Source organism: Panthera pardus, unplaced genomic scaffold (assembly GCF_024362965.1).
Source record: "Panthera pardus isolate Hobbes unplaced genomic scaffold, ASM2436296v1 HiC_scaffold_13, whole genome shotgun sequence".
Lineage (NCBI taxonomy): Eukaryota > Metazoa > Chordata > Mammalia > Carnivora > Felidae > Panthera > Panthera pardus.
This window is the reverse complement of record NW_026526688.1, coordinates 16555485-16583449: the sequence shown is the minus strand read 5'-3', so window position 1 is coordinate 16583449 and position 27965 is coordinate 16555485. Positions and strand designations below refer to the sequence as shown.

The following is a 27965-nucleotide window of genomic DNA, read 5'->3' as shown; positions in this document are numbered from 1 at the left end:
AGAACAAAAAATAACAGATTTAAAAAAAAATTTTTTAACGTTTTTTTTATTTATTTTTGAGACAGAGAGAGACAGAGCATGAATGGGGGAGGGTCAGAAAGAGAGGGAGACACAGAATCTGAAACAGGCTCCAGGCTCTGAGCTGTCAGCACAGAGCCCAACGCGGGGCTCAAACTCACGGACCGCGAGATCATGACCTGAGCCGAAGTCGGACGCCCAACCGACTGAGCCACCCAGGCGCCCCAAAAAATAACAGATTTTTAAAACTTGACCAAGAGTTCCATGAAATGTGTAGGCTCACATTTTTACAACATAGTCTAAGATGCTGTGTATCTAAGATACATAGTCTAAGACTTAGCACATGGTTGTACTCACGGCGCAAGTTTATTACAGTGAAAAGAATATACATTGGATCATCAAAGAAAAAAAAAACAGATGGAGTCTGGAGAAATCCATGCACAGGCCTATGGATCACCCACTTCCAAGAAGAAACATACCAATGTGTTCCTTTCTCCAGCAGTGAATAATGCAGGATGGTGTGTGCAATGTTTCTGCCTCAATAAGCCCATTTAGAGACTCAGGACCCAATGTTTTTATTGCAGGCTGGTCATGTAGGCATCCTCTCCAAATACTAAAATTACAGAATTCCAGAAGGAAAACCTATTCACCATACATCATCATGTTGTTTATATAAGCAACAGAAACAGTGCAAACTGGTCTTGTCAGCTGGGGGACAACTCGAGTGTCAAATTCCCAAATGCCAACAGGACCAACCTTGTCAGGATGCCTTTCTAAAGAAGGCAGCCTCGGGGTGCCAGGTAGCTCAGTCAGTTAAGCATCCAACTCCCAATTTCAGTTCAGGTCATGATCTTGTGGTTTGTGAGTTTGAGCCCCACATCAGGCTCTGAACTGATAGTATGGAGCCTGCTTGGGATTCTCTCTCTCTCTCTCTCTCTCTCTCTCTCTCTCTCTCTCTCTCTGCCCTTCTCCTGCTCTTGCCCGTATGATCTTTCTCTCTCAAAATAAATAGACACTAAAAAAAATTAGAATAAACAAACAAACAAACAAAGATGGCAGCCTCATGCCAGCTAGGCGAACTCTTTTCTACACAGGAACACAAGAATAACCCATAAAAGACACTATTTAATATACTTAAATTCATTTTCACAGCAGTTTTACATTTAAATTACCTTTTGCTAGTCCATAAATAATTTACAAGCCATTTTTAGACAATTTTATCACATTCCCAAAGGTTTGCATCTTTACCTAAAAAAAATTTTAAAGAGGAAGGGATACTTTGATGAGAATTGCTATTTAGGAGTTGCAAAGATACAAATTTTTACATGAATGAAGTATCAAGCCAACCCAGATGTGTATACTGGGTTGGGTGTATGATCAACACAGAAGCAAAAGGTACTTTCTTAAGGGCTACCTGGTGCAACAGAACCCAAGATTCTCCAAGGATGGAATGTGATTTTGCCAAAATCCAAATGGACTGTTTGGACCTTGTTGGAGCAGTTAGATTGCCAGCAACCACCAGCAGCTAGGAAGGAAATCTGGGATGGTTTCTTCCCTAGAACCAGAGAGACCATGGCCCTGAGAGCACATCGATTTTGGACTTCCAGCCTTCAGAACTATGAAAGAATTAATGTTTGCTGTTTTAAGCCACAAAGTTTGTGGTAATTTGTTACGGCAGCTCTAGGAAACTGAAACTAACACAAATGCATTATATCTGAGAATTTTTTAGAAGTATTGAAAGACCCCAACCCAAGGCTCAGGAAGTTCAACATTTCCAAAGCAAAATAAATACCTAGTCAATTCAATAAATCCAACAGAAGGCAACAAAAGAGAAAATGAAGCATGAATAAGGCAGATGAACTGAAAAGTACAAAATAATTCCAATTCAATAGTGATTAAAATAATTGTAAAAGAACTAAACGTACCAGTAATAATCAAAGAGTATCAGCCTGGGTATAAAAAAGAATCAACAAATCTAAATGTATCCTATTTATAAGAGACACGCCTGAGGTATGAAGAACTACAAATCATTAAGACAAACAACACAAAGGCAGATACTTAACAGAAGAGAAATACGAATGGCCAAGAAACACGGAAAAAGAGCTTATGGGGAGAATGGGGGGGGGGTGTTTGAATAGGGTGGGGGGAAGTGGGGAAAAAGGAGGAGTCTAAAGAGGAGGAACATACAGGAGCCTTACAGGTAATATACCTTTTAAACATTAAATGGCAGCCAATGGATGTTAATTGTACTGTTTTTCATTCTTTACACATCTATCCACCAGTTCTTTTATATCCAGCTTTTCAGTTTTTCTTTTTTAATTTTTTAAAAAATTAAATAGAAGTCTTTTGGCATCATAATTAAGCCTTACTTAATGATTTCTCACTTGTAGTACCTCTTTTTAGTTACTGCAATCTAGTCTGTTCTAAACACTTGTCTCTTTTCCCTGATTTTTCAAGTTTATCATTTCTTTTTATTTCCATTCTGATTCGAATCCCTGCTAAGGCATAACCACAGAGGAGCCCCAACCTGCCTGGATCTTAAAGAAATAGTCATTTCACTTCATCTAGTCCTCAGGAGACAGCTCTGTCCTGCAGTTCTATTTGGCATGACTCTGCTGTTACAGAAGTAGCTGGAACTTACCTCTCCAGTCTCTGTAGACCTACCCTGCTCTCAAATCTTTCTTTCCTTCCTGTCACCCAGCATCCAGAATAATTAGTTATTCATCATTAGGCTAATTTTAGTTCTCTTACCAATGATATATTATCCAAAAATTCACATACTACACCATACATACTAGGCACAGTATAGTGTGTCTAACGTTTCATTGGAAGGGAAGTTATCCTTTATTATGACAATTTTAGAAAGGAATAAAATGCCTCTTCCTCCATACTCCTCTGTTGTATGAGGTCAGGTTCCCTAGAAGCATAGTCTGAGCTGGGGATTTTTATTCAAGTGATAGACTGAGGGGTGCTCTCAGGAGGAGGAAGTGAAAGCACTACAACCTGGCAAGGAGGAAACACTAAGTAGGAATGTGGGCTCGGATGGCAACTAGCTTCATTCTGATCTCAGAGAGAACATATCACACTTCTGAGTTCATCTCACCTTGGGGCGAAGGGGTACCAAGAACTGTGCAGGGCCTGAGGTTTATACCCTACTTACAACTAACAAGCTAGCCTGTTTCATGGATGTTGGCAGAACACACAAGACTCCCGGGTCAGAGATAAATGACTTTATCGCTCCTGGCAAAAGCAAGAGCCAGAGTGTCAGCACGATGCTGAGGTGGGTTCCCCATGACCCCTAATCCCACAGAGGTGATACAAAGGACCCAAGATGGATGCCTGTAATTCAGTAGGCTGCCTTGTAAGAGAGGAGAACTAAGCATTGGAGGAGGGAGGAGAGAGGAGGGATTCAGTACTTTTTATAAAAGTAAGCCTGTTTTTTGTCTGTGGGGAGATACCGCCTTAGCTCTCAAGGTTACTCTCTGCAAACAACCCTGAGAAATGGCCCATGTAAAAAGCAGTCATGGCTTTTACAGTCGTGCTCTTGACATACCCAGCAAGGATGTGCCAGAATGCTCAAGACTCATGGCAGACTGTGTCTCAATAGAAGCTGGCCTTCCAAATGCTCAGGCCTGTGGTCTGTCTTCAAGAAAGAAGGAGCAAAGTGTCCAGGAGTGAGGGGACTCATGTTTGGCAGGGGGACAAAGAAAGAAGGAACAGCTGGGAATTATTTTCAATTAACACGCACAGCTGCTAGAGACGGGGGGGTGCCAGTAAAGAGGATCTGGGAAGGGCACCGTCAGCATCCGCTACACCAGCCCTTCCCTTTAAAACTGTGGACTTCTTTCAGATCACCAATTAATTAGAGAATTTTCTAAATTCACAGCATGTCATGCAAACAGTTGTCAAGTTTCAAATGATTTTATATCTAATCCCAAGATTTGACAGAAATAAACTCATACTTTCCTTTTGAAAATCTTCTCATATCACATTTTCTAAAACTAAAAAGTACTAAATTTGGGGGGTATCCTCTTACAGGAGTCCTGCCATTTAAAAAAATCATGTTAGTCCCAGTTTTTGGAGAACAGTATAGAGTAATGATGAGGCACAGAGGTCCTGGGGTGTCCCAATTGTCCCACCTCCTAGCCCTGTGACCTTTGGCAAGTTACTTACCCTCCTCAGTGTCCTCTTGTGTTAAATGGGCCTCATAATAGCTCCTATGTCATAAAGTTTTGTAGGAGTTGGTGCCTGTAACGCACTCAGAACAAAGAACAATAGCTGGCATTTAAGTAAGAGTTCAGTCTTTGCTTATGTTTTCTAGACCCTCTCTGACTCTTCTTTCAAGCTACAACAACAAAAACCTTGTGCAGTATTGTAGCCACAGAGAGCATTATGAGTTCAAAGGAGGTAAGGTATTGTTTTCTGATTTGCTTCATTTCCGTCCAGTGGCCTTCCTGAACATGCCAAGTTTTTTCTTAGCCTTTTTGGATACAGTAGCACACAGGTTTAATGACTTCAGTAAAATAAAAACTTCTATAACCAGTTTTTCTGTAAATTGATAATGCTATCTACATCATCCTATTTGGATTGGCTTTCTTCTAATTACTCTACCTATTATTGTTTCACCCCAAAGCTCATTGGAAACTTTCATATTCACTAATGTCAACATGAGATTTTTGGAATCAGATAATCAAAAAATGTTATATATCTAGCAACAGGCATTTGGAACTCCTCTAGTTGAAACTGCTTATAGTCCAAACCCCAGATGAGGAAGTTGACTTTTCAAATGATTCAATGCCTCTTCCAAAATAACAAAGATACTGCTGTGATTTTTTTCTTCCTACTATGCTGAATTATGCCCCTTTTCCGCACTTCTCATAAATGAAGCAATTTATTTTCCAAAATAGTTTCACATAATAGTATAAATGTAGCTTTCCAATCACACTAAAGGTCTCCTGAATTCTTCTCTTCACCACCAATCGGGAACCTTTCCTGGAAGCTTGTTCCTGATTGGTGAAAAGTCAGCTGTAACAGAATGCCAAGGAGTAAACAAAAAAGCATAGCAACAACAGAGTTTGCTGTCTCACTACCCTCAGCCTAGGCCAACCTGGACTCCTTCATCCCAAATGATGTGGCCTCTACATTTTAATGAAGGCTGCGATTTCCCATCCAACTGTGATCCATCTTAAAACATGGCAGTCCAGTACAGACGGGAAGATAAAACTGAACAACACAGCTAAAATAAAGTGTATTCCCAGGTAAAAAGGACACATGCTTTAATTCGAGATGAGAGAGTGTCATGAGCTGCAGTTAGAAGGCAAAAGTACCAGCGCACGAGAACTGTATCTATGGGAGGTGTCACCAATTCCTACTGGTGGCAGGTGTGGTAGTGACCTGACCCACACCGCAGCACGTGAACTCAGAGCCAGACAGGACTTGCAAACAGCGCTCATCGTTAGCCCCACGCTGTGGACACAGGCATCCAGGATGACTGTGCCTCTCATAGCTATGGACAGCCCTGGGTTCCTCAGAAAGAATACATTCCCAGCTGGTCGTTTGGTCCCCTATCGCTAGGCAAGTGCAGGGAGGTTGTTTTTTATAACGAGTGCCAAGCGAGAATGGAGCATTTTTGCATTTTTCTGGAGGAAGATATTTCTACCATCCCGTCTTTCATTCTTTTTTTGCAGAATACACATTGTCAAAACAGGATGAAGTTGACCAGTGAAAAGTTGCCCAAGAACCCCTTTTATACCGCTCTCTCCCAGTATGGTGCTAAGAACTCAAAATTCTTCCAGTGGAGGAAGGAAAAGACTGGTACAGATTCTTATAATATTCTCACTAAAAGGCAACTCAGTACACCAGAGCAAAAAAGACAAGAAATAGGAGTCTTACTTGCTGTCAAGGAAGCAGTTAACTTTATGGTCCTTTTTAGCTTTCCTGTAAGAATCTGAGGAATTACTGCTTATGTGGTAGCAAATCGTGAGTGGACAAGTCTCCTAATCAGATCCCAAACCTGGTTTTACTCTCAGGACTTTAGGACAGCCTTCTGGAAAAGAGAAGCCAGATGTCACTTCTATTAAAGAAGTGGCAATGCCACACTTTACTTTGAAATGGCATTTAAAGCTACCACTGGTTTCTGTACACTTAATAATATTAATTTGGGGATGGTTTCTAGCTCATTTGGTTAGAGTAGTTCCAATGAAGGCTCAAATTAAGAATTTCACTCATCCACAGAGTAGCTTTGCCTGAAGAACTGCGCACGCACACTGCATTGCTAGAGCACCTGCCTAGTAGTAAACAGGGTTAATTTGGAAACCAACCAATAAATATTTCAGGATTATACAAGGCACGGTGTAAGGTACCATGATCATGCTTCTTCCTTGAACGAAGGAGGCCAGTTTCACAAATGAGAACTAAGAAGGAAACTAGTAGAAACAAGTGGCAGATGAGTTCTTTATAATTCATGTGTTCAAGAGAGAAAATTCGTATCGTAAGGCTAAAGATGGAATTCTTCACCTTTTTAAAATCAGATCGTTACGGCCATGCTAATTTGGTGGATAAGGCATTGCAGCTCTTGAAGGAAAGAATAAGACGGGGGGATGCTATGGCATATTTCCTACGAGGTCAACTGTATTTTGAAGAGGTATCATTTCCTGTTTGTTTTCATTTCATATAATGCTGTTGTTGGATCCTCAGAGCAAAATTTCCTGTAGAGTTCCTTACATTGTTATACAAAGCGAATTCTGTTAAATTCCTTAGATTATGGTTGTGCCTTTAAGTATAATATATTAAGGAGATATCTGACCTTCCTTCACAAAAGTCATTCTAATGAAAGTCATTTGTAGGAGTCATTTTGGTATGAAATCCATTCTCACACTATAAATTAAAAATATAATTTTTAGGGGCACCTGGGATGGCTTAGTCAGTTGAGTGAGCAACTCTTGATTTTGGCTCAGGTCATGATCTCACAGTTCATGGGGATCAAGCCCTGTATAGGGCTCTGTGCTGACAGAGTGGAGCCTGATTGGGATTCTCTCTTTCTGCCCCTCCCCCTGTGAGTGCTCATGCTCACAAGCTCCCTCTCAAAATAAACTTATAAATGTGCACAAGCTCTCTCTCAAAATAAACTTCTATTTCCTCCCTTCTCTTCCTTCATATAGAGTATTCTGACTTTTCCAGCTCTCTCACATCTAGGCCAAACATTAGCCAGAAGGGACAATGAGTCTTAACAGCTAGGTCTCTAACTCATTATGTGTTCTTTAAAATTAGTATTTGCTAGTATTTTGGTGATCTTTTTATTAATTTTATGAAATTGTTGATTAATTCGAGTTTATGAGAAAAAGGAATTCAGTTGTTTTTGTGTCTTCCAGAAGTTGTTTTTCTCTGGTCTGCTCTTCCTGAGTAATAACTTTCCAGTTCAGTAGCAGACTTTCTTTCCACGATTACAAATGATTCATTCTTTAGTATAGGACATTTTCCCTGATGGATTAAGACATTAGCCCCATATTAGTGCCTTACACCTTAGCATAGTTGTTATCAGATTGTAACTGCTGAGGAGCCTTAAAACATGAATTCTTTTATTATTATTTTTTTTAATTTATTTTTGAGAGAGACAGAGACAGCATGAGCAGGGAGAGGGGCAGAAAGAGAGAGGTGGGGAGAGAGAGAGAATCCCAAGGAGACTCTACATTGCCAGCACAGAGCCCGATGCAGGGCTCATACCCACGAAACTGTGAGATCATGACCTGAGCCGAAACCAAGAGAGGACACTTGATCCACTGAGCCACCCAGGTGCCCCAACGTGTAGGTTTCTGTAGGAAGTATAGGAGAAAAAATTTTAGAGAATCACATTTGTTTTTCCATGTCTTCTCCCTAGCTGGAGAACTGCAACATTGGCAGCCATGAGTTATAATAATAGTGGATATTTAATAATGGTGGTTATTCTGATGTGCACATCTTCTCTGATGCCCTGGCCCCAGCTCTGCAGTGTCTCAGACTAGGAGTGGCAGGTCATATGGCAGCATGGATTGAGCAGAGGGTTAGGCTATCATTTTGAGAGAGGTTTGGCAATATCCAAATGTAAGAATAAAAACAAAAGAGAGTCTCACCCAGATTTTTCCTAGTCACTTCCCTCTATTGTCATATTTAGGCCTATTTAATTGGTTTTATGGTGTGCTGATTGCTGTTGATGCCTTACTTCCAAATTCCATAAGTGTGTTGCTGTCTTTTGCTATATTTGATGCTCCTAGCTAGATTTAGGTGGGAATTAAATGTTTGTGATGACTTTAAGGTAATAATAAAAATAATTCAATATTTCCTGGGAGCTCGTAGGGATGGTATGAAGAAGCATTAGAACAGTTTGAAGAAATCAAGGAAAAAGACCATCAAGCAACTTACCAGCTAGGAGTAATGTATTATGATGGACTGGGGACACCTACAGACGCTGTAAGTTACTGTTTCGTTCACAATGTTTAAGATTTCATTGTTAATGGGTTTTTGAGATGATTAAGGTTATTTATATTTTAATATTATATTTCTGTACTTTTCTTTCAATAATATCTATCCTTTTAGCATTTAAAGGATAGCAGTAGTCATTTTTACATATATGTGAAAGACAGTATTTCTTTTTGCCCCCTCCTTGCTACCATTGACTGTCAATGACACTTTTGTTTTAAAATGTTTTCCTTTATGTTTAAAAGTTATTCCAAAACTACACGAACATGGAGAAAAGTTAAAAAATAAGTAAAAATAGGATCACCAAATTCTACTATCAAATATGAACAGTTATTATTTAAAAAAAATTTTTTTGATGTTTATTTTGAGACGATGCAAGAGACAGAGTGCAAGCGGTAGAGGGACAGACAGAGGGAGACACAGAATCTGAAGCGGGCTCCAGGCTCTGAGCTGTCAGCCCAGAGCCCGACGTGGAGCTTGAACTCGCTCGAACTCATGAACCGTGAGATCATGACCTGAGCCAAAGTCGGACACTTAACCGACTGAGCCACTCAGGCGCCCCAACACTGTTATTATTTTAAAGTATATTCTTCCATGTATTGCCCCATGCAAAAAATTATATATATACATATATGTTTGTATGTGTGGGCACATCGTACACACTTTTTCAATGTAGGACTACACTATACATAATGGTTTTTAATATCCTTTTTCACCTAACAATGTATTTTGAATGTCCTTGTCTTTGTCAATAAATATAATCTACATTATCATTTTAATAATGGTGAAATTAATGTATATCAATAATATTTCTAGGCCTCATTTATTTGTAAATGTTTGCAGATAAAAGAAAGCATAAACTAAGCTATGAGGTTTGGAGATCAGTATGACAATTTTCTCTATTCCTTATGGGATTCTGGGCTTTAGTTTCATTTGTAAAATGAAAATAAATAAACATAAGTTTGAGATACATCTGTCATTTCCTCCTCCTCCCTTGGCCATGGCCAACCTTGAAAATTGATCATGGCCCCCCTTCTAGCTGAATCCAGACGTAGCTTCAGAACTTTTATCAATACAAAGCTTTAAGATTACATTACCAGTTCAATCCACTGGAGCCAACATGCAAAATAAAAACCATCAACCTAAGTCACGTAGTTGTTAATGAAATTGAACAACATGTAAAATAACACAAGGCACATGTAGTAAGCATTTGATGAGTGTTTTCTTTCCTGATTTTATCTTGTATAAAATTAATGATGGGAACTATAATTCCTGAAATACTTAATTTTTACTCTTTTAGAATCATAGCATATGATGAAATAAGTGAATGATGAAACAAATATTTGCATTAAATGCAAGATATTTTATTTTAACCCGTTTACAGTTTAACCTGTTAAAAGTGTAGTAACATGGGGTGGCTCAGTTGGTTGAGGGTCCAAGTCTTTGATTTCGGTTCAGGTCATGATCTCAGGGTTGTGGGATTGAGTCTCATGTTGGGCTCTATGCTCAGCGTGGAACCTGCTTAGGATTCTCTCTCTTTCTCCTCCTGCCCCTCTACCCTGCTTGCATACTCTCTCTCTTTAAAAAAACAAAAATTAAAAAAGTGTAGTAACGTGGAATCCATGACTACATTGTTCTCAATCCAATCTGAACCCTCTTTGAAACATCTTTATTTTGTCTGATTCTCACTCATACTGTACATACCTCTTTCCACCATCCTCTAGGTGTTGGCAATACAATTTTCCCTGTTTGCCTCTTTGTAGCCAATCCTCTGTCACCTTTGCTAGCGGCTTCTCTTCTAGATGTTGAAGTGTGTCAGAACCTAGGCCCTTGCTGCCCTCTTCTGCTCTCTCTCCCTGACTAAGCTCATTCAGTCCATGGCTGACATTACCTAGACTTTTAAAAGACTTCCAAATTGTCTTGACACCAGAACCTCATTCTGAGATCCATACAGACAAATGCCTCCCACTTCCTAGATGTTTAGTCGGCATCTCTCGATCCCTTGGAGTCCACATCTAGTTCACCTACAAACCTGTTGCTTAAAATACACACAAGTCCTACTATTTGAGACAGTGGAGTTTCTTTGTGCACTGGTGCCATTCGCAGGGGTGGTCGTCATCCTTGGAACTGCCTTGAAGGACACAAAAGCAGCTTAAAAAATCCCTAGTTTTTGCACTCTGAGCACCTACTCTACAATCCCCGAGGTATGTGCTTACTCTTGTGATTTATCCGACCCTGGTTTATTTAGTTGGATTCACTGCATTATTCACTCACTCTTTCCTTCCACAAACATTAACGAGGAAGGAACAGTCTGAGATGCTGGAGAAGCAAAGATAAGTATGAAAAGGAACGCATAGTTTGAGAATAACTATGAGTGCAGTTGTGAGTCCTGGATTGAGACGATACATGTGCGAGGCACAAACGTGGGGTCAGGGGAGATTCCGCCGACGCTTGGAAGAGAAGCACAGCATATAAGGTAAGGAAGGAATGGCATTCAGAGGGAGGGAGAGACATGAGCAATGTTACGAAACCTCCTTCAGTACCCTGGATCCAGCTTCCTCAGTCATCTCTTTGCACGTTTCAGCATACTAACTGATGTAGGCTTGGCATGGCCACCCATTAACTGTGCTGTATATGGAGGCAGCCGGGCACTTCTAAGTCATAACTAGAGAAACCTAGAGAACAGCAATCTTAACACCAATCATGAGTCCATTTAACCATACTCTTCAAGGCAGTTACCACCTAATCTCTGTGACCATCATATCCTATGATATGTACTAAATAAAATCAAAAATGTAAATTGACATACTGATCTTATGAATCTTTTCTCATCCTCAATTAATAAAGCAGTTTTGGGGGAATAGTATTAAAATTCGTTCTACAAAATATTTTAAACAAGATAAATCATAGTAAGATAAAGCCTATTTACTTTAAGTAGTAGTATTACTATTCTTATTATTTCAATGATACACTCCAACGTTTAAATATCTGGTGAAAAAAAAAAAAATTGGTCTCGAGTGATTCAGATTCTCCACAATTGTTTCGCCTGCAAATTCAGATAGGATTGAAAGTATTATAATTATTTTATTCAATTGATTTTCTGTTATATTTTCAAGAGACTCTTATTTTTATATCAATTTTAAGTCATTAAAAACCCAAGGTGCTCTTTAAAAAAAAAATACCAAAAAGTCTCAAGACTCAGATTCACTCTGTCATTGTGCCACTCTCTTCTTTGGTATTTATCTATATCCATTACAATGAGATATTACACTTCGTTGTCTGTCAAAATTAACTGGGAATTGGAAGAAATTCTGTGGCTGCACTACCTCACGTGATTCTTTACAAACTTGCTGAGTATTTTCTCCCCACCCTTTCCCCCTCCTGTGTCTTTCCCCTCTACCCTCTCTTTCTCTGATGCCAAAAATGGATTTATCCCATTGTCTCAAACAGAGTAATTGAGTCATCTCCTCTTTTGCCTTTCCCTCATGTTACTTCCCTGGAGAGGATTTCTGTGGCCATATTATCAAAATCAACACCCTTTCCTTTCTTCACGAACTTTAATGATTACCTTAGTTATTTGTTACCTGTTTAATTTCTTTATCTCTAATTGGAATGTAAGCTCTACAGAATCAGGGGGTTTCATCTGTCTTGCTCACGACTCAATCCCCTAAAGACTTAGAATAGGGCCAGAACCACAGTAGATGCTCAATCATATTTATTGACTGATCTTGTGGCCCCTTGCTGACCACATTGTTATCAGAGTCACCTCAAAAGGCTTTTTCAAAGGACTTTTCTAGAGTAAGATCCTATGTAAGAAAAAGTATGGTAGCAGCTGTTAAGATAATAAAATATTTGCCCTTGTTACAAGAAAAAATCAATACTTCCTTAGAAGAATGAAGTGTCATAACCAAGTAAAACTTAGCCCAGAAATTTTACAATTCAACCTAAGGAACTCTATGAATATAATACTTTAGTAGCCTGAGTAAGACACCATATGATGGTTTTAGTATGTATTGAAAAAGCACTTCATAAAACCCAGGACTTATTCATAATGAAAACCTTTAAAAAAAAAAACAAACAATACTAGGAATTATGTTTCCTTATAACTTAGGAATAGCCACTTACAGTTAAAAGCCCAAACCAGAGACTGTCTTTTTCAAAGCAGAAATAAAATCTTTTCCATGGGTCATACTGACCTACTCATACTATCTCCTGAGTATCTTTCAGATCTGTCCCCAGTCCTTTAGTCCCACTCCCTCTCTTCCAGTTCAGGCTCACAGGACCCATTACCTGGGTTATTTCAGAAGTAGATCCCCAGCTTCTGTGCTGGTCCCAGACTCGTTACTCAAACTGCCACTAATGCCATCTTTCCAAAATACAAACCTGATTACGTCCCGTCCATCCAAAGACTTCAACGTTGAAGGTCCAAAGAAGGGCATGATTTGGAGTGTTCCCATGGACAGCCAGCTAGTTGGACACCTAGAGGCCCACATAAAGTAACATTTACTTGGTAAATTCTTCAGTTTCAAAAGCAATAACTGCCCTTCCAAACCCTCATTCAAGTCCCAAGTTTGCAGTGTCTGCCGACATGGGGGGCTTCACCAGGCATCATGAGGCCAACCCACTGTGACTGTACCTGAACTAGACATCAGAATTCCATCTGGAACCCTGACTTCACTCGGTCCCACCAAGCGTCACAGCTGTATCACCTCCGGCCACTACACACAACGTATGCCTCTCTGGTCATTTGTCTTCTCACGTATTCTTGACTCCATATTGCTTTCTGTTTCCTCTCCTGTTCTTACAGCTGCCCTCCCTCCTAAACTTTCCAGCTGGCAAATCCTCAGCCTTTTCTCAGACTATTTCTTTCCCTTCCTTGCCTCATCGGAAACTTAGCTCTCCCATAACCACCTCTCTGTAGGTCGAGGGCTCTCCTTCCCTATCCCAATGTGCTCAAAGGTGGAGTTGGCGTCATTTTCACCCCCCAATTCATTTTCCAGCTGTGAGCTCTCCTCCACCCCACTGACTTTCCTAGTTCTATCAACTTCCCAGTAATTGGTCATTCCCCAACATTTCATTCTGGGATTATAGTTTTCCTCCCTGTGTTGTTCCATCATTTTGTCTGACACTTGAATTAAGAACTGAGTAACAAGAGGGAGAGACCATGTATGTAGGTCTGGGGAATCACATTCAGGTAGAGGAAATAGCTAGTGTTAAGGTCTGAGGAAGGAGGGAAAACTGGAGTGTAGTCAAACCAGTGAGACGGGGCCAAACCACATGGGACTTGGAAAACGAGGGCCAAGAGTTTGGCTTGTGTGATTAATGTAATGTGAAAACACTGAAAGGGAGGGAAATCAATATGATTTCCATTAAAAGAAATCATTTTGTCTGTTGTGTGGGGAATGGACTGAATGGAAGCAGGAGTAGAAGCAGGGAGCCAATTGGGAAGCCACTGGGGTTCAGACAGAACCACTTTAAAGTACCATTCGTGGAAATACAGAAAAGTGGAGAGATTTAGAATATACTCTTAAGAGGATACAGGCCTTCTAATGGACCGGGAGAGGGCCAGGAGTAATAAATAATAAGGGGAGGGATCAAGGGTGATATTGCCATTTAACAATGGGACGACTGAGGAAGGAGCAGGTTTGGGACGTGACAAGAAAACCTAACTTTTGAAGTATGTGTTAAGTCACCTGTGCAGAGATGTCAAGTAGAGAGTCTGGAGCTCAGTGATGCAGTCAGGACCGGAGAAATCGGGGTGGGGCGGGGGGGGCGGTCTCGGTGGACCATCGGTAGTTATGGCACCAGATTTGGATGCAGTTGCTGAATGAGTGAACGCAGAGAAGAGGAAAAGGCCAGGGACAGAGATGGGGAGCCCTCCAATATTTAATGGTCAGAGGGGAAAGAATAGCCAGCAAAAGAGAATGAGAAGGAGCAGGGAGAATAGAGGAAGTTGAGGAGTGTGTGGTGATCTGGAAGTCAGATGATGAAACTGTTTCAAGGAGGGAGTAATCATCTGTCTCAATTCTGTTGAGGTGAGTATAATGAAAACTGAGCGCTTACTGTTAGGCACATTAAGACAAATCTCCTCGGAGACCCTGACTAAAGCCTTTTCAGTGGAGGGAGAAGGGACCAAAGTCAGAGTGGGCCGAGGAGACGCATGGAGGTGAGGAGTTGGGCATAAGCACTGAGTTTTGTCATATAGCAGAACAAATGCACATGCACTAACGAGGTCATATTCTCGAGGGAGGGTCCTCCCTGGTCCAGAGATACCACAGTGTATTTGTAAGTTGATACACAAGATCTAGCAGAGAGGGGAAAAGGATGAGTTAGGTAAATTCACAGATTCAGTGTCTCTCTTGATTTTCTATTTTCTCAGTGACATAAAAGAAAAGCCACGTACTCGCTTCAGCAGTACGTACACTAAAACTGGAAGGACAGAGAAAATTAGCATAGTCCCTGCATGTGAGGATGACTCACAAAGTCATGCATCACCCCATGTTTTTATAAAAATATAAATAAAAATTTTCAAAAGGTGAAGCATGAGCTGAGAATGAGGGAAAGGGCAGGGGCAGCGGAAGTGTGAAGAGACAGGATAAAGTTTGAAATAGTTCTCTTCCCTAACAGGTTAATTGGGAGAGAACACTGAGGCAGCAAACTGATGGTATTGTTTGCCAGGGCTGAGAGCTCACTCTGAAATCTGTGATCAGGAGGACCTATCGTCATGGCTGTGTTTGTTCCCAGCCATGTGCAGCTGCTTGAGTGCATCTGAGTAGGCAGAGAAATAGTTTATCTGCCAGATAAATGAGTGTCAAGGAGGGAAAGAGGAATGAAGGGATGAGTATGGTGACAGACGCAGAATAAGCCTAAAAGGTGAGAATTAAGGACATGAAGACGTAGAGGAACCAGGGAAGTTGGCAGGTTCAATGCGTTGGCATATGGCAACTCCCAAAGAGAATGGCTCGAATGTGATTACATATGGAGGCCAGCGGAGCAAAGGAAGATGGCCGCTGTAGATCCCTTCTCACCTAGAATTACACTGGCTTGATAATACCTTTAACTCACAGTAAAGGGGCAAATATCTCTTTTCATTATTATCACTTTCTTTTATTAACGTACCAATGTTCTTGATACTAATTTGGTCCAGACTCTGGTTCAACCATATATGCTTTGTGTGGTAGATTTGATCTGTTTTCTTCAGGGAGCAAAGGTCATTATTACCCCATAGAGAATGATAATCACATGTGGGCTCCAACACCTAGGGAAGCTACAAATGGAAACTGGAAATAGCTTTGCGGGGGGAGGGGGCAGGGAATGAATAAAGCAACAGACTTTTAGCTGACATAAAATTGCGGTGAGGACAAGTTCACCTGTTTTAGCTTTGCTTTCCCCATCTCACAGAATTCTAAAAAGGTTTTTAAACCCTTCCTTTAGCATAAGGCAGTAAACATTTGAGTGTAATTTAGTGCCAGATTGCAGAAAATTTGACTTAGGAAATTCAGTCTATGGACTCATCAGGCAACTGTGCTTCTGTTTTCCAGAGACAATACGTTTCGACATCTGCCCTCTAATCCACTCCCCAGATTTTTTAAATAATTTTTTAAGTTTACTTATTTATTTTTGAGAGAGAGACAGAGAGTGAGCGGGGGAGAGGCAGAGGACACAGAGAATCCTAAGCAGGCTCTACACTGTCAGCAGAGCCCAATGTGGGGCTCAAACTCACAAACTATGAGATCATGACCTGAGCAAAAAACTAGAGTCAGACGCAGAACAGACTGAGCCACCCAGGTGCGCCTCTAACCCACTCCCCAGATTTAACTTCACATATTAAATGCAATCAGAATCAAATTTCCTATAAGATTTTTTTTATGGCTTGTGGCAAGCTGATTCTATAATTCATATGAAAGAACAAAAAGCCAAATATTTATATGCAGTATTTAAAGCAAGGTGGGTTTTGTTCAGAAATAGGCAAAGATCAAAAGAACAAAAGAGTCCAGAAACAGACGTACATCGATATATGGGTATTTACCATGTCATAAAATTTCACATGTGTGAGAAATGGTGATGGAATGGTTTTGTCACATTTTTAATTTACTTATTTTCTAGTTATACTCTTTTTAGTAGTTGCTCTAGAGATTACAATATGCACTTTTAATTTATCACAACAGACAAGGAGTTTATATGGAATTACTTCAGGTAAAATATAGGAACCTTGAATAAGTATGCTTTCATTGACCCGCCCACCCCCAATCTTTGTCACGCTATACTTAAATTCATATTATAAATTTCCAGATATAAAAGTGTTATAATTTTTGCTTTAGTCATATATCTTTTGAAGAAATTAAGAGGATAATAAATTATATGCACATGTATATATACGTGTATCCTTTTATATTTATTACATATTTACCATTTCTAGAACTCTTCATTCCTTCCTGTCAACCTGAGTAGCCATTTGTCACCATATTCCTTTCCTTTTGACCTGAAGAATTTCCTTTGAAGGGAATTTCTTATAGTACAGTTTGCAGATGATGATTTATCTCTGATTTTGATCATCTAAAAATGTCTTCAGGGGCGCCTGGGTGGCTCAGTCGGTTGAGCGTCTGACTTAGGTCATGATCTCATGGTTTGTGGGTTCGAGCCAGCTCAGAGCCTGGAGCCTGCTTGGGATTCTGTGTCTCCCTCTCTCTCTGCCCTCCCTTGCTCATGCTCTTTCTTTCAAAAATAAGCATTAAAAAAACTTGTTTTAATGCTTAAAAATGTCTTTAATCTGCCTTCACTTCTGATGAATTGTTTTTGCTGGTTAAGTTTTTCTTTTCCACACTTTAAAAATGCTATTCTTGGGGCACCTGGGTGGCTCAGTCAGTTGAACAACTGACTCTTGGCTTTGGCTCAGGTCATGATCTCACAGTTCGTGAGTTTGAACCCTGCATTGGGATCTGCACTGTCAGACTTGGGATTCTTTCTCTCCCTCTCTCTCTGCCCCTCCCCCACTCGCTCCCTCTCAAAATGAATAAACTTAAAACAATGCTACTGTCAAATCTTCTGGCCTTCATTAATTCCCATGAGAAGTCAGTCACAACTTCCGTTGCTCCTCCCCCCACCAGTGTTTTTGAGATGTAATTGACATATATCATATTAAGTTGTATGACATAATTTAAGTATATATTGAAAAATGATTATCACAATAAAGCTAGTTGACATCCATCACCTCACATAGTTACAAACTTTTCTTATGACTAGAAATTTTAAGAGCTACTCTCATAGCGACTTTCAAATATATAACACAGTGTTGTCAACTATAGTCTCCATGTTGTACATTACATTCCCAGAACTTATTTGTAACCGGAAGTCTGTGCCTTTGAGTATAGTTGACAATATTACATTAGTTTCAGGTGTACAACATAGTAATTAGACAAGTTTACCAATTATGCTATGCTCATCACAAAAGTAGCTACATCTGTAACCTCACAGCGGCATTACAATATCATTGACTATATTCCTTATGCCTTTCATTCCTGTGACATTTCATAACTAGAAGTCTGTATCTCCCACTCCCCTTCACCCATTTTGCCCATTCCCCCACCCCCTCCCGTCCACAAAGCATATGTTTGTTCTTTGTATTTACAGGTCTGATTATGCCTCTTATTTATTCATTTTTTTAGATGCCACAGATGAATGAAATTATATGGTATTTATCTTTCTCAGTCTGACTTACTTCACTTAGCTAGCATAATACCCTCTAGGTCCATCCACATTGTTACAAATGACACAGTCCCATCCTCTTTTTATGGCTGAGTGATATGCCTGTGTGTGTGTGTACATACATACATATACATATGTACCACATCTTCCTTACCCATTCATCAATCAGTAGACTCTTCCATATCTTGATTATTGTAAATGAGTCTGCAATAAACAAAGAAGTGGATAGATCCTTTCAAATTACTGTTTTCGTTATCTTTGGGTAAATACCCAGTAGTTGAATTAATGGATCACATGGTATTTCTATTTTTAATTTTTTGAAATTATACTGTTTCGCACACTGGCTGTTCCAATTTACATTCCCACCAACAGTGAACAAGGGTTTCTTTTTCTCTGCATTCTCACCAACACTTGTTACTTCTTGTCTTTTTTATTTTAGCCACTCTGACAATGTGATGTCTCATTGTGGTTTTGATTTGCATTTCCCTGATGATGAGTGATGTTGAGCATCTTTTCATGTGTCTGTTGGCTATCTGTAGGTCTTCTTTGGAAAAACGGTCCTCTGCACATCTTCTACTTGGATTATTTGTGTGTGTGTGTGTGTGTGTGTGTGTGTGTGTGAGAGAGAGAGAGAGAGAGAGAGAGAGAGAGAGAGAGAGGGAGAGAGAGTTGGCTAAGTTCTTTATATATTTGGATATTAACTTTATCAGATGTATCATTTGCAAATATCTTCTCCCACTGAGTAGGTTTTTGGCCTTTTTGTTTTGGTGGTGGTTTCCTTCACTGTGCTGCAAAAGCTTATTTTGATGTAGTCCCAACAGTTTATTTTGGGTTTTGCTTCCCTTGCCTTAGGAGACATATCTAGAAAAATGTCTCTATGGCGAATGCTAGAGAAATCACTGCCTGTTTTCTAGGAACTTTATGGGTTTAGATCTCACATTTAAGTCCTTAGTCCCTTTTGAGTTGATTTTTGTGTATGGTATCAGAAAGTGGTCCAGTTTCATTCTTTAACATGTAGCTGTCCAGTTTTCCCAATACCATTTATTGAAGAGACTATCTTTCATTGTATATTCTTGTCTCCTTTGTCATAGATTATTTGACCATATAATTGTAGGTTTAATTCTGGGTTCTTTCTTCTGTTCCATTGATCTATGTGTCTATTTACATACCACTACCATACGGCTTTACTACAGCTTTGCATAGTATACCTTGAAATCTGGAATTGTGATACCTCCAGTTTTGTTCTTTATTGAGGTTGCTTTCGCTCTTCAGGGTTTTTTGCAGTTCCATGCAAATTTTAGTAATTTTTTAATTTTGTGAAAAATGCTGTTGGTATTTTGATAGGTATTGCATTGACTCTATAGATTGCTTTGTGTAATGTACATTTTAACAATGATGGGGCACCCGGGTGGCTCAGTTGGTTAAGTGACTGACTTCAGCTCAGGTTATGATTTCATGGTTCATGAGTTCGAGCTGAATGTCAGGCTCTGTGCAAACAGCTCAGAGCCTGGAGCCTGCTTCAGATTCTGTGTCTCCCTGTTTCTCTGCCCCTCCTCCACTCACATTCTTTCTCTCAAAAATAAATAAATATTAAAAAATATTTTTAAATATATATACATTTTAACAATGTTAATTCTTCAAATCTAGAAGCATGGAATATCTTTCCATTTGTTTGTGTCATCTTCAATTTCTTTCATCAATGTTTTATAGTTTTCACAGTACAGGTCTTTCACTTCTTTGGTTAACCTCCTAGGCATTGTATTCTTTTTGGTACAGTTATAAGTGTAGTTTCTTAATTTCTCTTTCTGTTACCTTATTAGTATATAGACATACTACTGATTTCAGAGCATTAATTTTATCTCCTTCAAATTTACTGAATTCACTTATTAGTTCTAACAGGTTTTTGATGGAGCCTTTAAGTTTTCTATGTATAGTATCACAGTCATCTTCCAATAGTGACAGTTTAACTTCTTGTTTACCAAAATGACTTGTTTACCTTTTTCTTATCTGATTGCTGTGGCTACGACTTCCAGTAGCATGTTGAATACAAGTGGTGAGAATGGACATCCTGGTCTTATTCCTAATCTTAGAGGGAAAGCTGTGTTTTTCACATTCAGTAAGATGTCAGCTGTGGGTTTTTCATATAGGTCTTTATTGTGTTGAGGTATGTTTCCTCTAAACCTACCTTGTTCAGAGTTTTTATCATGAATTGATGTTGAATTGTATCAGATGCTTTTTCTGCATCTGTTGAGATGATCATATGATTTGTATCCTTTGTTTTGGTGATGTGGCGTACCACATGGTTGATTTGTAAATACTGAACCATCCTTGTATCCCCAGAATAAATCCCACTTGATTGTGGTGAATGATCCTTTTAATGTATTGTTGGATTCAGCTTGCTAATATTTTGTTGAGTTTTGCATCTATGTTCATCAGGGATCTTGGCCTATAGTTTTCTTTTTTTTGTGGTGTCTTTGTCTGGTTTTGGTATCAGGGCAATGCTGGCTTCACAGAATGCATATGGAACCTTTCCTTCCTCTTCTATTGTTTGAATCATTTAGGAGAATAGGTTTTAACTCTTCTTTAAATGTCTGGTAGAATTTACCTATGAAGCCATCTGTTCCTGGACTTTTATTTTTTTGTTAGTTTTTTTTTTTTTTAATTACTGATTCAGTTTCATTACTAGTAATCAACCTATTCAGATTTATTTCCTCTTGATTCAGTTTCAGAAGATTGTATGTTTCCAGGAATTTATCCATTTCTTCAAGGTTGTCCCATTTGTTGGCATAGGTTTATCTTTTCAAAGAACTAGCTCTTGGTTTCATTGATTTTTTTTTCTGTCTCTTATGTCATTTATTTCTGCTCTGATCTTTACCATTTCCTTCCTTTTACATCATTTTACCTTGGGCTTTGTTCTTCTTTTTTAAGTTCCCTTAGATACAAGTTTAGATTGTTTGAGCTTTTTCTTGTTTCTTGAGGTAGGCCTGTATCACTACATATTTTCCTCTGAGAACTGCCTTTGCTGTGTCCCAAGATTTTGTTGTGTTTTCATTTTCATTTGTGTCTACATATTTTGATTTCTTCTTTGCTTTGTTGACCGATTGGTTGTTCAGTATCATGTTGTTTAGCCTCCATGTGTTTTTCCCCTATTTTTTTCTTGTGATTTATTTCTAGTTTCATACTCTACGGTCAGAAAAGATGCATGGCATGACTTCAGTCTTCTTAAATACTAATTATATAGTTGTTCTCCTGTACATCATGTGTCATTTTTCTCAGGCTACTTTCAAGATTTCTTCGGCTTTCAGCAGTTTGACCATGACGTATGCCTGGGAAATCTACTTCATGTTTATCCAGCCTGAGGTTCACTGAACTTCATGGGTCACTTTCAGCTGCAGTTTTTAAGAGTAATCTCTCCTCTGGCTTGCATATGCTCTGGTAAACTTTCCAGTGTCTTAAAAAAAAAAATGTTTTTAATGTTTGCTCCAGATTTAGTCATTGCTATCTGTGGAAGGATTTACACAACCAACTCACTCGACCACCAGTAAATTCCCTCTTACTATTAGTTTTAGAAAAAAAGGCAAAGGGACGCCTGGGTGGCTCAGTCAGTTAAGCATCAGACTTTGGCTCAGGTCATGATCTCATTGTTCATGAGTTCAACCCCTGCATCGGGCTCTGTGCTGACCACTCAGAGCCTGGAGCTTGCTTCAGATTCTGAGTCTCCTTCTCTCTCTCGACCCCTCCCTGGCTCTCTCAAAAATAAATATTTTTTAAAAGGTTAAAAAAAAAGAAAAAAGGAAAAAAAAGGTAAATATGTACATCACACATTCACAAAAACAAATCTCTATACATTGGGACTCACTAAAAAGCAAACACCTTTATCTTCTATCACTGTGGTGTTTAGCCAGCAAGAGAACTTGGAGAGAGCAGTGAAGGATAAAAGCCAGAATGCAGTGTATAGAAAATGGGTTTGATCGTCAAACATTTCTTGGGAATGATGTTTGACAGTTTGCGCCTGATGTATTTTTTGGAGGGGGCAACATCTTCCTGTGTGGTCTTTGTGACTATGCAGATGTCATATGAATAGCATGTTGTATGTAAATTATCACTGAGCATACTTAGTGTGCTTGAAGGGAGAACATAGTCCTTGGCGCTCACAAGTGTACTCCGATTGTAAATGTGGAAGAAGTTACAGCTATTCTTGTACGTTGATAAGTTCTAAAAACTGTGCCCATCCAGAATAAGGGCTATAAGGTAGAAGGGAGGAGAGAAAAAAGGAAATCATATTGAAACATAATCCAACTGTGGAAGCTAAAACATGAGGGAGATGCCTTATATCCTTTAGATCTCAGAGCTCTGGGAATGCCTACTCAGGAGATATACCCTTCCTTCTTCCCTTCCCTCCCTGTCCCACCCTCCTCCTCCCTTATTTCCAGCTCTGCAGGCTAAAGGGCAACCGTCTGCCTGGGCACAGACCCATGACATCAAACATCATGTCACAGGAAGAAGACTTTCACACCATTACTGGGAAAAAGAATTTAGTTTGGGTAAAACTAAAACCTGGGGTTTTTTTGTTTGTTCTTTTCCTTTGTGGAAGGAAAAAGGAGTGGAATACATGAAGAAAATCATCCATTCTCCATGTCCCAAAGCAAGACACCTACAATTTGCAGCTGCCTACAACCTTGGAAGAGCTTACTATGAAGGGAAAGGTGTCAAACGATCAGATGAGGAAGCTGAAAGGTAGTCTTACCTGAAAACAAGTGTTGTTTTTTTTTTTCTTTTTAATCAAATGCTGACACAAAGAATAACTTGCCCTTTTTTCTTTTAGACTGTGGCTTTTTGCTGCAGACAATGGAAATCCAAAAGCTAGTGTGAAAGCTCAAAGTATCCTAGGATTATATTATTCCACAAAAGAACCCAAAGAATTAGAAAAGGTAACACTGATCTATTTGTTTTTAACGCCAGCACCACGCATAGATTAATATTTATTTCAGAAATTAATAATAATTTCTTTTTTGAAGGGAGGGCGGTAAAGAATGAGTGTCTAGTTTTAAAGATCTCTTACATTTCTTTAAAGTGTAAAGAAAGTTTACAGTTTGGGATCTCAAAGCTCATTTTACCCTTTACTCATCTATGGTCTACCTTTTCCCTACCTCTACCAAAGGATTCCACGGATGTGAGAGCACTTTCTACACTATAAAAAGCCACACGTACAAAATATTTTATACCATGAAAGCTGAGAGAGTCCTAAAATATGTCACAAATCCTATTATGTGAATAAATTAATTTGTTCTGAGAAAATAATGATGCTAGTAAGTAAAATACACACACACGAAAATGAGTTAAAAATTAAATCCATTTACGACTTTTGCATAAATACAATCTCTTTAATCATCAATGATTGAAACATTTTCCAAGAAATCGTACGGGTTGGAGGAAACGTAGGGCCAAGTGCTACTTGTAAGAGGCATGAAGAACAAACTGACAAGAAACACCAACCGAACAAGACCCTCTTTGGATAACTAAGCAGCCACTTGGAAATAATTTTTTGAACTAATTCAAAGTCACTGTAGCTGAGTACTGAGCAAATGGGCTTGCAACCACATGCAGCTTTTATCTCGGCTGCCTGGGATCGACAGGCGCCACCTCTGAGATCTCAGCATCAGCAGCTCTCCTCTCCCTGCTGGGCCTCATTGCAGTGTGTCTCAGAGCCTAGCAGACTCTTAGTTCCTACCTCCTACCTTCCTGATCCTTCCTCGGGAAACATCAGAAAATCTTGAATCCTATGACAGCTGAACTGGCTAGGCTGTGACCTCTAACCTCTCTTTTGGATATGTGAAACTGGCGCTCACCTGAAACACACACAAGGTGCTAAAACTGTTTCCTAGAGATAAGTTATGCACACTATCTCATAATTAGAGATTTTTTCTTTCTTTCCGGTATTCCCTTATGATTTTGCTTGGTGGGTAACAAAGATGAAATTGTGCTTTTTCTTAGGCATTTTATTGGCATTCCGAAGCGTGTGGCAATGGAAATCTGGAGTCCCAGGGTGCACTTGGGCTGATGTATTTTTACGGACAAGGCATCCGCCAGGACCCTGAAGCTGCCTTGCAGTGCTTAAGGGAAGCGGCAGAACGTGGAAACGTCCATGCTCAAGGGAATCTCGTGGAGTATTACTATAAGATGAAATTTTTTACTAAGTGTGCTACATTTTCCAAAAGGTAAATAAGCTGGATAAAAGTATTTCCAAAACCTCCTCCCAGATGTTCTATGCCAGGTCTGTTCAATAGAACTTGCTACAATATTGGAAATGACGGCTAGTGAGCACTTGAAATGTGGCAAGTGCAACTGACGACTCACCTGTTACATTTCATTAGATTTTGGAATAGTCTAATTCTGTGCTATCAGTCTTCAGGACTTCAGTGTTATTCACTCTATGTACCAGCTGATGATCTTAATCACGTTTGACTTTTGGGGGCATGAATTTCCTTTTTTATAAAGAAGAAAATACTTCCATAGGATTACTAACATAGTGTATATAAAGTACTTAACATAGCTTAGCACATCAGAAATGCTTATTAAATATGTTTTAATTTCTTCATAGACTCTTCAGCCACATGTTCTATGACTGCACAATTGCAAGATAGCTTGATAAAGATTGTAAAATGAGAATGGTTAAGAGATGCCAATATTAACACCTTATAAAATATATGGAGATTCTCTTCTCTGAGCCCATGTACTTTCCCCACATTTATTTACTCATAATGTACAAAAGCAATATACCAGGAAAAACAGACGTGGATGTCCCCTAGAGAGGCTGTAAGGCCATGCTGATGTATTTCCCTCCCAATAATGCCTGACAGAGCCCCTGGGACCCCCTCTTCCCTCACCCAGTGTGGGGCAGTCATCCACAATGTTGCCTGAAGGACTTGGTTCCACCCTCTGCCCAACATCATGGCTCCCAGGGAGCAGGTCACTTACAAGTGTGGTCCCCAAAGTCCCTAAAGTCTAAGTGCCCATCTGGTTAAAACCAAGACTTTAAAATCTGTCAAACTTTCCATTACTGTCCACATTCCTATTCCTCATAATATCACAGGTGACATGAGGTTAAGTAGATCCCATTTTCACACAACCCTCTAGACTTGTGTCAGGGTTATGAAGGAGGACTTTTTTTGCCCACTTTTTAACAAAGATAGATGTGTAAGTTTCTTGATATGTTTTCTGATCCTATGTGACTGAAGTCCAAATTTAAGGTCAATGTTTGAATAAATGATTCAAAGAAATAGAAAATGCTTTTTCCCCATTGTTTAAATCTGCAAGGTGTTACTAAGTTTAAAATATTATTATTATGAGGTACCTGGGTGGCTCAGTTGGTTAAGCATCCAACTTCGGCTCAGGTCATGATCTCACAGTTTGTGGGTTCGAGCCCCGCGTCAGGCCCTGTGCTGACAGCTCAGGGCCTAGAGCCTGCTTCGGATTCTGTGTCTCCCTCTCTCTTTGCCCCTCCCCCACTCACACTGTCTCTCCCTCAAAAATAAATATTAAAATAATTTTTTTTTAATATTATTACTATAAGGAAATAAACTTTTGTGTTTTCTAGTGGTTATTAAGCCTGACTGACAAGTATGATTATAGAGAAGCTGTGAAGGAAATTCTTTGTTAGCTCCTCTTCCCTTGGTTTTAACTGGCGGTTTTATTTACCCTTCACCACAAAACAAATACCACAAACAACTTAGTTCTCAAACAGGTGGAAATAGGGAAGTTACTTTGGGCACCACTTCTGAACATGCGATTTGTAAAAATGTAAACTAGAACTCATGTCCTTTTTAACTTCACAATTAAATGTCGCCACAGGATTGCTGACTACGATGAAGTTCATGACATCCCTACGATAGCCCGGGTCACGGACTGTCTCCCGGAATTCATCACCAGAGGCATGGCCATGGCATCTTTCTACCACGCCCGATGTCTTCATCTTGGCTTGGGGGTCACAAAGGATGAAGCGACAGCGAAACACTACTATTCTAAAGTAAGGAAGCCTGAGCACAAACAACATTGACTCAAATAGAAATTTCTGAGTTTTTAGTTAAGACTTGAACATCTTTATGGATTAGTATTTTTCTTACTTAATTATTGCACAGATAATCTGTCTAGGAGAGGTTGTCAGACACGTGGATTATTTGCAGAAAGTTCTGCCAGATTCCTATTAGCATAATTAAACTCAGATGATAAAAGTTCCATTTTGATGCAAATTATTCTCTCTCACTCTGCCACCCTCTGGAGCCTAAGGGCCAGCACCAAGACCTTATAGCCAGAGTATTCATGCCTCCTTCTAACCAGAAGTATGAACCTATTCTCATTCTAGTACCTTAATGAAATAGAATAAATAAACTTAAAAAAAAAAAAAAAAAAAACCTGAGAGAGAGAGAGAGCGAGCAAGCATGCAAGCAGGGGAGGGGCAGAAAGAGAGGGAGAGAGAGAATCCCAAGCTGAGAGTACAGAGCCTGACGCGGGGCTCGAACTCACGAACTATGAGATCATGACCTGAGCCAAAACCAAGAGTTGGACACTTAACCAACTGAGCCACCCAGGCACTCTGAAATCTAGTTTTTAAAATCTTTTCTTTATGCATGACATCAACCACACTTTCTGCACACTACCCAAACTCAATCATGAGTTTGAGGTGATCAGTTGAAGTAAGACTTTCCTTGTTTTAATCCATTTGGATTAGCTCCCAAATAGATTTCGCCTCTAAAATCAAGCAACTTAGAAAGTGGGAAGGGAGTGAGAAAGGGGGGAAATCATCATGAACAGTACCTGCAAGTAAAGTTTTAAAAAAATAAACACACACACACACACACACACACACACACACACACACACACAACTGCATGTCTTAGGTCGATGACATCCATGAAGTCCAAAGTAGAATTATACCTTATTAAAACTTATAAAGCAATTCATGGGGTGCACAAATTGTTTAGCTGGAGCAGGTGAACAAGGCAAGGAACAATTTTCCGAGTCCTCTGCCTGAATCTGACCATTTAACAGCAGTGGTTCTCAACCTTCTCTGCATATTAAAATCACCTGGGTATTTTTAACAAATTCCAAAGCCCAAGTCTTATTTCAGAACAATTAAATCATGTTCTCTGAGAGTGCAACCCAAGTGTATTTGCTGAAAGCTCTCCCGAGGACTCCAATGTTCAGGCAACTTTTGGAACCCCTAAATTAATTTGTTTGAAATTGAAATTTCCACAGCATTAAGCCCATATCAACACATAAATATAGGAACACAGCACACAAATTCAACTGAGATATTTACCATTACACCATTCTGTTAGTGTGAAAAATCGTTGTCTTCAACTTTTTACAAAATCTAAATGTTCTCTGTATTATACTGATTTCCAAACGAAGTCAATTTCAAATTCTGTGTTATCCTTCATGTCTTTTCCAAATAAACAGAAGCAGAGAAAACTCTGGGTCAACAAAATCCTGAAATGTGGTATATGTTCATCCTAAATAAAACACCGAAACAAACAGACTGCAACCTTAAAAGTGTTTTTCCCAAGATGGGAGAAAATATCCCCAGTATTCAATTTTGGCCATTGTCTTTTACAGGAAATGCTTTTAACAAGGGAGAAGATTCCAAAGCAGTAGGCCAGTGAAGGGTCTGGAATCCTGTCCCATGAGCATAAATTGAGTATTTTATTTAGAAACAAAAGGACAGGAGTCCAGACAGTCATCTTCAGCAGACTGAAAGGCTGTCCTACAGAAAAGGAACAGCAGGGAGG

General features: G+C 39.4%; 1 protein-coding gene and 1 non-coding gene across 4 annotated transcripts in view; both read left to right on the top strand.

Moving 5' to 3' along the window:
- Positions 1–4183: 4183 nt before the first annotated feature.
- Positions 4184–27965, top strand: part of LRP2BP (LRP2 binding protein) — a 29519-nt gene continuing 5737 nt past the window's right edge. Inside the window, exons 1-9 of one of the 3 annotated variants that reach the window (XM_053900846.1) lie at positions 4353–4430; positions 5018–5276; positions 5706–5832; positions 6549–6661; positions 8350–8463; positions 22772–22914; positions 23003–23108; positions 24172–24395; positions 26029–26203. In XM_053900846.1, coding sequence (XP_053756821.1) covers positions 5727–5832; positions 6549–6661; positions 8350–8463; positions 22772–22914; positions 23003–23108; positions 24172–24395; positions 26029–26203 — 981 coding nt within the window. In that variant the 5' untranslated portion in view covers positions 4353–4430; positions 5018–5276; positions 5706–5726. Of the gene's footprint in view, positions 4431–4464; positions 5277–5705; positions 5833–6548; positions 6662–8349; positions 8464–22771; positions 22915–23002; positions 23109–24171; positions 24396–26028; positions 26204–27965 lie in introns of those variants that run through there. The other 2 variants (XM_019422273.2, XM_019422277.2) reach the window with 2 other exon arrangements.
- Positions 14872–14978, top strand: LOC128776792 (U6 spliceosomal RNA). The gene has a single exon (XR_008421962.1). It is a non-coding gene; the product is annotated as a U6 spliceosomal RNA (small nuclear RNA).